Here is a 13,106-nt window from a genome sequence, read left to right on the forward strand (position 1 = left end):
TTTAAGGAGGTTTTTTAAATGTGATGATGATTTCAGAAAATCTGTTGGGCAAACCTACAGCCCCACATCAAAGGCTTTTGAGATGCGAGAGGCACACCTCTTGACATTGACTGAAAATTGTAAATAAGCCCTTAACATTTTTTTCGGGTCACTTTATCTTTGCCAAAGCACAGCTGCTCAGCTCTGCAACAGCAGCACGGTTTCACAGGCTACAATGAAGAAAAGGCGTCAGCTGAGTTAGTTATGGTGCTTGGCTCTTCAGGGGGCAAATTTCCTGACTGTATTTCCCTAATGGATCCCTAGACAAGCACTGGCCTGGCCTTAGGTTTCCAAACAGAATGAGAAGTGTTTTTCCTATTCTCCTTCAAAGTCTCACATTTGGTGACCAGCTCAGTGTAGAAAACAAGGCAGCCACACCTCAGGGATGCCACAAAGTCCTTCCCAAGGATGATGAGACACAATGATGCTCAGAAACTCAGAGAGACATTATCACCTAGAAGTGGAACATTTATTAGCATTTTTAGGGTGCAAAAAAAAGAGAGATGGTGATGAAAAACGGCAGGCATCTTCTTCAGAGGTCTGCTTTGCAGCCTAGGAGCTCGGTTGGTTTAAGCAGTGCACTGTACAAGGCTGAGGACCTGGGCTCCGTTGCCTCCAACACGAAGCGAGGACCCTGATCTTCAGTAACACGTGATGCTCCAGTCAGTGTTTTGTAAGTGCACGCTGTTGGCCGTAGGAGGCTTTAATTATCATCCCTTCCAAGGAAACACATCCCTACCACCTCCATCACCACACTGAAAACCATCGAAATGCCTGGTGCTTCGTACAGAATGTCAGGCAACTCGTAACAGTTGGCCACACGGCAGGCGGATGGCTCCAAGACTTCCTCAAGCGGGAGGGAGAGCAACAGGAATGCTCCATGTGTAAGGAACATGCTCAGAACGGGGCAGGGAACCACCGGCCGCTCCTTTCTTACAAGATCAGACAGCCTGCCTTCCTTTTTGGAAAGCGGTCCCCCTGAACTGACATGGGCTTGCAGGTGAAGTGTTAGGTTTACCTTGCCGCGTCCTCTCACATTTCCATAGGGGTTTCTTGTATGCTGCGGGTTGCTAATTCTTCCAAAACCTTGGTTTCTGGGACTTGCTGTTCATTCAGCAGGAACCCACGGTCTCTTTTTTTTACTTGACTGAAAGAAATGAATCCTTCACCATAAATATAATGCCCTGGGAGAGAAGACAGCAGCAAACCAGACAGACAAGGTTCCCAGGGGCCCTAGTACCCAGGCCAGTGCCTGGCACACAGTTGGCACTTAATATTCATTGAACGAATACATGAATAATGACTGGGCTGAGGTTGTCAAGGTCACAGTAGTGTTTCTTCTAAACGCTTTGGGTCTCTGAAACCACAGACTTCCGTCTCATCTGTTAGCCGCAGTATTTAATTTTCCTTGGCCAATGTTACACTTGAATTTGATTCATACACTAAAAGTTATGGGCCATTATAAATATCTTGGATTTCCTCTCTGGGTACCTTTTTCTGGCCAAGTCTTCATAGTAAAGAGATGTCAGGCCGCACTGCACTATCCCCAACTTGCCTGCAAAGATTTACTAAAACAAAATAAGAATCGTCTTATCCAAGTTACAAAAACAAAACAAAAAAAAAGTGATGAAATAAAACTTGCTGTACAAATGCAGAAAGATACTGTTAACCGTAGTGTTAACTTGGTTCGGTCCCTCAGTTGCAGTGTCACTTTGAGCTTTCACAGATTGTCAGTTTTCTTCCACTCAGAATAGACAGTCCAATTACTAACGAGTTACCTTTCAATTAATAATGATTTCAGTTCATTAGAAAGCACGAGCTAACACTCTCAGCAGTTTTTCTCCAGAATTACATCACTGCTTAAGAGCCCCCCATTTTCAAAGGAGAGTTGATAATAGCACAGCAAGAAACAGAGAAAAATCTCATTTTATAGGAAAAGGTGGTCTAAGCAGCAGATGATTGAGCTTATACGTCATGTCCTATTGTCGTTCTCAGTGGCTGCACGCTGATCAGTCTAACTGCCTTTGAGGATGTATTTTTAAGCGTGACTAAGCGTACAGTCTCACAGGAAGTTTAAATGGCTTATTAAAGGCCTTTATGTGGCAACAGTATCATGTCAGAGATGAATGGTGTTTCTAATTTGCTAGCCGCTCGGGTCAAGTTCACTTTAAGCAGGAAGCACATTTATACAAGTAATGGTAACACAAATGGCCTTTTGGGAAAAGCTGTTTGTGAGGGGTTAACGTTTCTGAAGTATGCTTTGGTTTATCTTCTAAATGGGCATTTTAGAGACATGGGGCCAAAGCGCCTTAAACCCAGGCCCCTTAACACGTAACACAGGCACGGCTGCCCAAGCCGTCTGAGTGCCCCGGAAGACCCACGGGTGTGTGGTTTCACGGGCGTGGCTGGGGAGGGCTGGCGTTTGAGCCCACTTCATTTGAATAACACTTTCGGGGACCTTGCTTAAAGTATGGTGAGGGAGGCAGCAGCGTCTCCAGCACCTGGGAGCTTGTTAGAAACGGGAAAAGTCCACCCCAGACCCACTGAACCAGAATCTGCGGTCAATCGAGATGCCCATATGATTTGTAAGCACTGCCCCAGGACCCCAAAGCCTCTGCTTTCTGGTGGCCAAGCACGGGTTGTGACGTCCCTTTCTTTTTCCTTCTCACTTGTAGAATCATCCTCTTTATTTAGATGATAACCTCCCCCCAGCCCATGTTTCCCTTTCTTTCTTATCACTCTTGCACCCACTCCTCAGACCCAAATGAATTTCCCAACACCCGATGTCCTTGCTTTTCTCAGGAACCCGCACCTCCTGCTCTCCCCCAGCATCAGCCGGGGGCTTCCTGCTGCCAGAGAACCTTGGGGAAGTCAGGGCATTGAAACAGCTCCCAAGGTTGTGCATTCATTCTGCTCTCCTGTGCCTGAGCCTCCCAGCCTTCATCCCTCTAGACTGTCCACTAGAATCCAGTCAGTCTCCCCGCGCCATTTCAATCCCTTCTGTTCCCGAGAGGGGATTTCTTCATCCTTCTTTCCACTCATGGAAAGCTGCCTTCCGCTAATCTAGCCATAAGTGTCTCTGCTAATATGCGTGAGAGGAAGAAAGGGAGTCATGCCAGATGTTTGGGGGACTCGCAGACGGGGTTTACTCTGCAGAGGGAGTTGCATGCAGTTACTAACAACCCATTTGGCAGCCCGCCCCCCGTACACACTTCACTTGGCCCTGCCCTTGCATTGAGAGGCTCAGCCTGCAGTAGATGCCCAGAGGCAACTGGACTTCTAAACCAGACCCAGACTGTCTGGCCAGTTGGCCCCTAAAAGCCATTCGGTCCCTCTGTTCCAAACTGTGCCAGGGTGAAGGGCTCTACAAAGAAGTGAACTGGGCATTGAGAAGCGCATTATAAATTCAGGCTCAGTGGGCCAGGGGTTAGCGCAGCCGATGATCAAGGGAACAATCTGGGGTCGGGGGGTGAGGACCCCTTCAGGCTCCTCTGGACTGGTCGGCACCCAGAACAGATTTCTTTAATCAGAGGAGACTGGCAAGGGGAGAAACAAGATCGCCTTCTGGCCGTAGTGAGTCCGAGGACCGCGTTTGCAGCTTCCATTCTTCTTGAGACCAACAAACCAATTCTTTTCGGCGTGCTTCTTGGACGTGTAGGTGTTGTAATGGTTTTCCTCCAGCCTTTCCAGGAACAAACATTCCTCATTTGGTGTCTGCTAAAGAGATAAAACCAGAAGAGAGTAGAACTATTGGTGAATGCTTTTAGACGGGGTTCTTCTGTTCACTAGCTGTGTGACCTTGGGCAAGTGAGTGAGGCCCTCTGTGCTTCCGTTTCTTCTTCAGTAAAATCGGGGTAATAATGGAACCGATCTCTGAGGAGGGAAATGAGAACTTGGTACCGGACTCAGCACATAATGAACCTTCAATGCACATTTGCTGTTACGGAAGCTCCCCTCATAACTGCTGTGCTCAGGACCCTAGAATCTCCTACTGGGGAGATCCTACATGACTTTAAGCACCTTAAGGGCAGGGCTGGGTCTTTTGTCTCTGGGGAGACCTGGCACCTAAGGTTGACCATGAAAAACGTCCAAAATGGGTAAAACCGGCCTGTAATGCAGTGGGGATTCTTAAGTTTGGTCTTGAAGAATAAATGAAAACCTACTAATTTGGCTTTACATTGTGGCAATTTCCACTAACAATATCAGGGTTTTATTTCAGTGTTGTTAAGAACATAAACGCTTGCACAAAATGTGTCCTAAGCATAAAATAGCTCCTGGAACTTAAAGTTGTTTTGTTTTTTTCTAAATGAAACTAGCTTTATTTTTTGTTACTTATCGGAAGAACAGTACTTGGAAAAAATCACAACTTTAAAAAAGGAAAGAAAAAAGAAAAAAAAATTGCCCCAAAGTGCACCCACCCAGATACAGGCAACTGTTTACAGTTGAAGAAAATCCTTCCTTACATCTTTACATATGAGCACACAGAGCGACACAGCTACGGCCATATGGACACAGACAGCATGTTATCGAGATGACATGCTATATCTGCTGTTTTAAAAATGTGTGATAAACCTATGAAAACATATTTAATCTCACTCGCAAGAAAATGCAAATTAAAAGACGATTTAACATATGTTGGCTCTAATATCTGCAAAGAGCAGAAAGATTTACAAGTCTTAGTATTGGTGACAGTGTGGGAAATAGGCACTTTCTTGCACTGTTGGTGAGATAAATTGGTGGAAACTTTGTGAGGGGAGTTTGGCAACACTTATGAAAATGTAAAATATGCCTTCCCTTTGACGCGCCATTTCACTTCTAGGCATGGACCCTTCTGAGATAGTTGAGCAGGTGTAAAACTGTATTTTCAAGGATGTTCTTTGAAGTTTTGGATATAATGGTAGCATATTGGAAGCCACCTGAATCCCTGTGGGAAGGTGACTGGTTAAGTGGATAGTGGTACATCCCTACAGTGGAGTCCAAATTTATGAACCTAGAAAGATAGCTACAACATATTAAGTAGTGCAGTTACATTAAAAATATCTACCAACAGTTACTTTTGTAGTTGGAATTCATCTGTTAGAGTGGGAGGAATCCCAGTTCTCTGAACTTTCTATTTGTCAAGATTTCAGAATACATTTATTACGTCTGGATACACATCAGTGAGGAGCATTAAAATACATATGTTCCGTATTGACTTTGCTCCAGTTCCAAGTCCTGTGATCTCTGTATCATCATCTCACCCGCAGTGGTTGATGATTCCCATTCTGGTGGTTTCCAACCCTGCTGTTTATTCTCTGTACGTGGGCATGTTTGTCTATTACACTGTCAGCCCTGCTGAGGGAAGAGACGGACTCTTGTCAGCCTTGTGTCTACCCGCCAGGCACAGAGCCTCGCAGATAATAGGTGCTCACCAGCTAGGGGATGAATTTAATTTGATTCTTGAGATCCTGCAAAGCAGTCAATAAACTTATCCTTGATTAGGAAGGAGCTATGTAACAGGAAGTATTCCGGTCTTTATTCACTTGTGGTCTAGTGGAGTGACGGCTGGGTGAGACACTTCAGGTCATTTTGGAACAGGATGGGACAGAGATGTAATATTTAATTGCACGACGCTGCTGCCTCTAGAGGAGCTTATCCAGACGTCGGTGTTTGAAGCACGTTGTCGGGGGTGGGAGGAGATAGGCAGTTTTGGACCCGTGTGGGTTGCCCACTGTCCTGTAAGGAGGACTCAGCCCATGATGCCCCGCTGTGGGCGTCAGGCCTGTGTTCTGTGACGAAGCTGGGGACGGCCGCGTCCCCCACCTGGTGTGTCTGTTACACTAGGGCACTTGACACACAGAATGGCTGAGTCACAGGTTGAGTCAGCCGTTCAAACTGGAGGTGCTCCATCCGTCCCTCACCCAGGACTGTCAGCGCTTGTTACACGCTTCGTGCAGTGCCGCGGGCCTGGGGATTAACAGCTGACTCATGCCTACTGTTTTAATCATTTTCTTTTCTATATTTAGCATGCTTTTCCCCAATTACATAGGTGATATGCACCCACTGTAGAACACTGGGAAAAATCAGAAAGGCATTCTCATATTATTATATGATTTGTTATAAGTTAATATATATATGTAATTATATATATTATATTCCCATATCATGAAATCTGCCATTCACCACTCCCAGAGATAAATATATTAACCTTTTAGAGCCTTTCAAACTTATTTTTTTAAACAAATATATCCTTTCCACACACAAAAATTTGTCTCAGGCTGGATGAATACCTAAAATTGGTCAGCACATGAGGCAGAGCCCTGAGATGTTTTAGGCCTGCTTGTTATCAGCGGGGAAATACAAGAATACTTCGGCATAATATATTAAGACCACCCTATGAGTATTTCAGGGGAAAGAGTGATGGCCGGGACGATGGTGGGAGAAGGGGGTATCTGGAGCCTAGAGGAAATTGGATTTGGGGGGAATTCTCCCTCATTTTTTTATACAAGGAAGAGAAGGTTATAATAAACATCAGAACTGACTTAAAGGAGGAAAAGCTATAAAACCGTAACCTAAGAAATAACGCGGGTAAGGGATTTATAAACCGACCGTCCTGTAGCTACCCTGGCGGGCAGGTTCTGCTCCTGGTTTCCGATTCCTCTGAAGCCCTGAATGCGGTAGTTACTACCCACTACTGCCCACACTTCAGACAAGGCTCAGAGTAGCTGAGTAACTTGCCAAAGTGACAGACGCATGAGATTCAGCTACGAGTCTGAGGTTGAGTGATTGGTCTATTGATTTTATTACCAATTGGAAGACCCGCCTTTGAAAAAAGAAAAAAATCGACTCCCTATGTAGGTCCCTGCCTAGCTCCAAACCCCTTGAAATTGTCCAAATCAATCCATATTTCAGCAGACAGCCTACTAGAAGCTACCTGTTGCTCGGATGGTTTTGTCTCCTGAACCCTAGAGGGCTGCGTGAAAAAAATGAACTGTGTTCACAGCCCGATCTGTGGCTGAGATTATGGCCGAGATTACAACTTCAAGACAGGGTTTTCCCATGCCCTCTACCACTTGGCAGCGTGTTGTAAGTTAAAGGGAGCCCCTGACCAAAATCCCCCTACTGGCTGCCTTTTGGTAGCCGTCTTCCTAAAAGGGAAGAAAGGGGTTTGGTCCAGCCGTCACTGTCTTGTCAGGCTACAGAGAAAGGATCATTGAAATCCAGAAATAATTTCAAAACCTGCAGCCACTGGCTTCAAGTCTTTTTCCATTCAGATCGTTTACCAGAGACCCCAATAGGGACAGAATCAAGCTGCTTCTCTTCTGTTCTTTTCTCACGAAGATCGACATAGACTGAGTCAAACATGGATAAACCATGAACTAGGAAGGGGATAGAGCAAGTGAGGAGGATTTTAGCTACTGAATAAACTCTGCTTCTCTAGGACAGGGATGTGGCTCACTACCCAACTGTACTTAGGCACATTTGATAAGTATTTGTTGAATTAAGCTTTTAAACATTAAAAAAATTTTTTTAATTGAAGTGTAGTTGATTTACAGTGTTGTGTTAGCATAGTGATTCAGTCATCCATGTATATCTTCTTTTTCTTATCTTTTCATCATGGGTTATTCCAAGATATTGAATATAATTCCCTAAGTTATTAAACTTCTAATCCTTTTCGGTGACCCTTCCAGACTAAAAGGGCTATTTTCGAAGTTTTATGCATAGCACATAGGCCGCTACAATCTGGGGTCTGCAATTTTTTAAAAAAAAGCATTAGAGACACACATAGACAGCCTATGGTAGATGCTCAGGAAACATTTTTGGAATGAAAGAATGAAGTGGGATTGAGTATTCTGGAGCAGGTGACTGGATGAGTTACTAAAATTTCAATCAATGTTTTCTCTATGTCTCGGTGATGCATTGGAGTATTTTGAGAGAATACTGCAAGAAACTCTTCTGTGTTAGTGCCTAAAATAAGGCCGGGCGGAGGGTGGGAATCCTGCTGGAAAAAATAACAAACAGAGACTAATTGATGCTTTATAGTTTGCATCACTCAATGTGACAAGATTTCTGGAAACCTCAAACCTTGGCCGCGTCTGGAAGCATGTCAGCCTTATACTTACTGAGCCGTACAAAAGCCCGTCGGTGTCCATGGCCAAGTACTGGCCAGTCTCGGTACTCTTTATATACACCTCCCCCACGCTTTCCGCACTGAGCTGCAGCTGAACTGAAACAAAAATAACATGAGCAAAAGTAAATAAACACCACGCTTTTGCCGATAGGGCCTGGCGGCCAGGACAGTTAGCCACGGAAAATTCTGCTCATTCATTTCGCTGAGCCCTCAAGGATGAGCCTCAGATTAATCAAAACAGAGGAACACAGTTCCTTTTTCTTTGCCCTCCAAAGCAAGCTGTCCGTGGGGAATCCTGTTCTCGAGAGAAGAGAGGTGGTGGCAGGCCCGCCCGCCCGCCCACCCTGTTTGTTATGAGATGACCCCACGTGCACTTCACAGCACCTCCCTCCTTCCTCGGTCACCTGGAGGGGAAGGATCAGGGGAGGAAGCAGCGTTCAGTCCTGGGCTCTGTCATCCTGGGGTTCCTGGGGTGCTGTGGAGTCAGCAGCTGGCCAGCCTGAGGGGCTCTGCTCCAGTTTTCAGCCTGCTTTGGTGGGGGGATGCCTTTTTATGGCCCGGGCCTTCCTGGCATGGGAGCTTCAGAAGGTTATTTTTAAAAAATCTGGGAGTATTATTTTTCCAGACAGAGGAGATTCCTGGGAAGTTGGATTCTTTGGCACATCTGAAACTGAGGGAACTCACCCACAGTGCAGTTCAGTCAGCCCCCAACCTCTGTGGCAGCCCCAGTGGGGTTTAGGCAGTGGGGAAACCCTGGCTTCTGATTGGGAGAGCGCAGCAGCTACTTGGGAACATAGGGATGGGACTGCTGGTTCTCTCCTGGGGATGGTTTTGTTCTGCAAAGGGCATTTGGCCGTGTCTGGAGACATTTTTGGTTGTCCCAACTGGAGCAGAATGGTGCTCCCGGCATCTAGTGAGTAGAAGCCAGGGACGCTGCTGAGCACCCTGCAACGCCCAGGGGAGCCCTTCACCACGAGGAATTATTCAGTCCAAAATGTCAGTAGTGCCGAGGGTGGGCAATGTCGCATTAAGGGCAAGGACTGAGGTACCCTGAGCTACACTCTCCGTTTACACTGATGATACTCCCACAGTGCCTTGCCCGCTGCTGGATACCTCCTTGGAGTCCTGTTTGATATTCATTTGTTCATCCCCCCTGGGGTGGCTCTGGAAGGAGCTGCTTTGATGGTTTCTATTTGGGAGTTGAAATTAATTCTGGCCTCGTCTGAACAATTTCTTTGGTCACAATCATTTGTTATGATTAAGGGTGAACTCTGGACCAGGGACCGATGAGCACCCAGTAGTTCTCCGGGAGGGCAGCTGACCTCTCTAAGGGTCAGCTTTGACAGAGGCTGAGGTGTGGAGGTGCTGGAAGGAACACAGGGCTTCAGTCGGCGTATCTAGTCCCCTCTTTGCTTTTTCTTTGTTTTCATTTTCTATTTAATTACTTCGAATCAGACATACACCCCCATGTTTCATACTTGGAGACACAGAAGAAGAGACGGTGCAAAGTCTACCTCCTGCCCCTCCCAACCTCGCCTTCCAACCTGTGGGGGTGCAGGACAGACAGCATCCTTGCCCTGCCTCCATCTGGGGTGTGTTCTCCTTGGGAGACAGAGACGAACAAGTAAACCCCTCCTAGGTATATTTTGAGTGTGTCCATCTAGAGATACTTTCTCCATATATGAGAAATGCATGTTATCCCTCCCGCCTTTTTTTTTTCCTATGCAAATAGTAAGACACCATACAGTACTTTGTGTTTTTTGCTTCACAGCTAACTGGAAATCTTTCCACTTCAGTACTGAAAGAGTTACCCTCGTTCCTTTTGCCCATGGAATTGTGTTCCATGACGTGGCTGGATCATACTCGCTTAGCCACTTCCTTTCTAATATGTCTGTATTTTCTCATTTTCCTCTGTTTTCCTTATCTGGTGATTCATCCCAAGGGTGATACATCATTACATCACCCTTATTGAAGATGCAATTCTCTTGTCCTTGGAAGTCTTTGCTACAGAGACCCAGGGCCTCCTCTGGCTTCCTCTGGTAAGTGGAGTTTATTTAATTCACAGGAAGGAAACCGGAAGTCATGATCTCCTTTCCCACAGGTCCCCCTAACTCTGGTTATCTCTGAGAGCATAGGCCGGGAGGCCTCCCCTCCTCCAGCCTCAAGTCATGCCACTGGCTCACTGAGTCACTGCTCTACTTCCTCGCCTCCTTCTGCACACCACGCTCTCTCCTGCCTCAGGATCTTTGCACATGCTCTGCCCTCTGTTGGTACCTTCTTCCCCCTAATAGTCACGAAGTTGGTCCTTCTCCTCCAGGCCTCAGCCTAAAACCCCTCCTCAGAGAGGCCTTTCCTGCTCACGTGCCCCACACGCTCTATATAGCAAGTCCTTTCACCCCTACCCACCACCCCTGCCACCCTAGTCCCCACACCATTGTCTTTCTTGGTCCGTGTGTGTTTCCTTCATGGCATTGATTTTTATCACTTAGAGGTTTACTTGTTTGTTTCTGCCTCCCCGGGGGAATGAACACTTGGGACAAAGGCCAGGGGTCTTATCTGTCCTATGCCCCTTTGGTCTCCAGCACGTGCCTTTGTGCCCTGTCCTCTGGGGACAGCCAGTGTATATTTGCTGAATAAATGACATTAGACTAATCTTTGCAGAGATGACTCTCTTGGTCCCTCGTCGGTAGCTGCACATTCTAAATTGTGTTTGCAATATTGCTTTGCGGAGTGAAGTAAGGCGGGGCTGAGCTGAGACTTGTCAGGCTCAGGCTGGGCTCTGCCACCAACCAGCCGGGTGGCCTGGGCTCGGCTGTTGAACCTCCGGGCCATGCTCTCCTTATTAGTAAAATGGAAAGGGTCTGGATTCGGTCGCTAGAGTTGATTCAGCTCTAACAGTCTAGGAAGCAAGTAAACAAACTTGAGTAACAGTGCTGTGTACAGTAGAATATTATTTGGCCATAAAAAGGAACAAAGTACCGATACGTGCTGCAACATGGTGGAACCTTAAAAACACGCTAAGTGAAGGAGCCAGTCACAAAGGACCACATACCGTATGCTTCCATTTAAATGAAATATCCAGGATAGGCAAACCCTTAGAGACAGGAAGTAGATTAGTGGTAGCGGGGGGCTGAGGAGGGGGTGGGGGAGAGAGAAGGAGGAATTATGGTTAAGACATATAGGGTTTCTTTTGGGGGGGGTGATGAAAATTGGTTATGGAGATGGTTGCACACATCTCTGAATATAAGAAAACCATTGCATCGCACACTTTAAATGGGTAAATTGTAAAGTATGTGAATTTATCTCAACAAAAAAAAATTTTTAATGCTCTGTGTTTTCATTCAACTTTATGGTTTTCAGAGAACTTTCACGTATATTTTTCTATTAATTCCTCAGCATAATCCTGTATATTTAAGAGAGACCAAAGGAAGGGAATAACCATTTACTGATCACTGACAATGTGCCAGGCACAACGCTAGTTTCTGTCTTTATAAATAGTGTAAAATTAAAGAGTTTGGACTCCAGAATCAAACTGCAGGAATTCAAATTCTGGTTTGGCTGTGTATTAGCTGTGTGATGATTAGGCGTGTTATTTGCCCATTTCATTATCTATATGATACTTTGTGGAGTTGTGAGGTGTAAGGCTCTGATGCCGAGAAGTGTCCGATACTCTTACTGTCATTTCCACTGTGTTTAGGTGACCTCATCGCTCCTCGCAGCATCCCTGGAGGAAGGTGGCACTGGCTCTGTCCTACAGGTAAGGAAACTGACGCTTGGTAAGAGCATGTTTTACCCAACATTGTACTTACAATTAGGGGCAAAACCATGACCAGAGCCCAGGCCCGGCTGTCCAGGTATTCTGTTTTTCCCTCTGTTTCATGCAATCCCTTGTGCTCCAGTTATAGGAATGATTGTCCAAATCAAGCCATATTCACTCCTCTTCTTGGTCCCCCTTGTGTTCAAGGTCAGACAGGTGCAAGATGGCGACTGGCCATCCAGGGTCCCATGTGTAGCCATAGAATGGAGTGATGTTAGTTGCCTGAAATTTTTTCACCTGCCGCTCATATAAGTAGGTATTTAATCAAACACATTATAGATGCAACAGGAATCCCACAGGTCAAGTCCTCTTAGGTAATTAAGGAAGATTTTTTTAAAATAGACCTTATTTTCAGGGTAGTTTTAGGTCCACAGCAAAACTGAGGGGAAGGTATAGAACATTACCATGTGCCCCTTCCCCTAGGTGCACATGGCCTCCCCACTGTCAGTGTCCCCCACCAGAGGGGTACACTCGTTAGGACTGGTGACGATTTCAAAGGTTTTCATTCTCTAGTCTGCTTCTGTTCTGTGCCTTCGGCGATCCCCGCTCGTCTTGCCGTGGGGATAAGCAGAGTTGACTTGGCCGTGTGAGGAGTCCCATCCCGGCCGTGTCAGGCTCCCCGGAGGTAAACACAGGCAGCGCTGCCTGGCACAGGACTCAGTCCTCGGCCGTGAGCCCCAGCACCAGGGTTGTTGCGCTGGTGAGAGTTCGTCTCAAGAGTTTCCTCTGTAAATATTATTTCTCCAGGATGTCCAAGTTTCATAGCTCATTTTCACTGGATTTCATTCTGGCTAAGTTTCTTGAACATATATCCTTCTGCAAGCAAAGCCGGCAGGAAGGAGTAACACCCAACCATACTGCTCGGGTAACTGACTCGGGGTCCAGCTCCCTACAGCCTCCTGCAGCTGCTGCTGAGGGGCTGTGCGGGGTGGGAAGGCGAGCAAGTGAGAGAGGGGGGCTCAGAATGAGAGGGAGGGGCTGGCCAACCGCGTTGGCTGAAACAGCACCTCCTCCCCCTTGGAGCAGTGCGTTGAGCTTGGCGGAACGCCACTCAGTCTTCACGTATTCATTGACCGGCCAGCGTGTGCTGGGCGCTGTGCTCAGTGCCCTGCGAGGTCCCTGCCTTCAGGGGCTTACAGC

At 46.6% G+C, this 13,106-nt stretch overlaps 1 protein-coding gene across 7 annotated transcripts in view; it reads right to left on the minus strand.

Annotated features, from left to right (window-relative positions):
- Positions 1 to 475: 475 nt before the first annotated feature.
- The window catches only part of FGF1 (fibroblast growth factor 1), a 94,513-nt gene continuing 81,882 nt past the window's right edge, over positions 476 to 13,106 (minus strand). For 6 of the 7 annotated variants that reach the window (XM_014558944.2, XM_014558946.2, XM_032477018.1 and 3 more), the window contains 2 exons: positions 8,142 to 8,245; positions 476 to 3,756 (listed from right to left, as the gene is read on the minus strand). In XM_014558944.2, coding sequence (XP_014414430.1) covers positions 3,562 to 3,756; positions 8,142 to 8,245 — 299 coding nt within the window. In that variant the 3' untranslated portion in view covers positions 476 to 3,561. The remainder of the gene's footprint in view (positions 3,757 to 8,141; positions 8,246 to 13,106) is intronic. The other variant, XM_032477019.1, reaches the window with a different exon arrangement.

Source organism: Camelus ferus, chromosome 3, assembly GCF_009834535.1.
Source record: "Camelus ferus isolate YT-003-E chromosome 3, BCGSAC_Cfer_1.0, whole genome shotgun sequence".
NCBI classification, from domain to species: Eukaryota; Metazoa; Chordata; class Mammalia; order Artiodactyla; family Camelidae; genus Camelus; species Camelus ferus.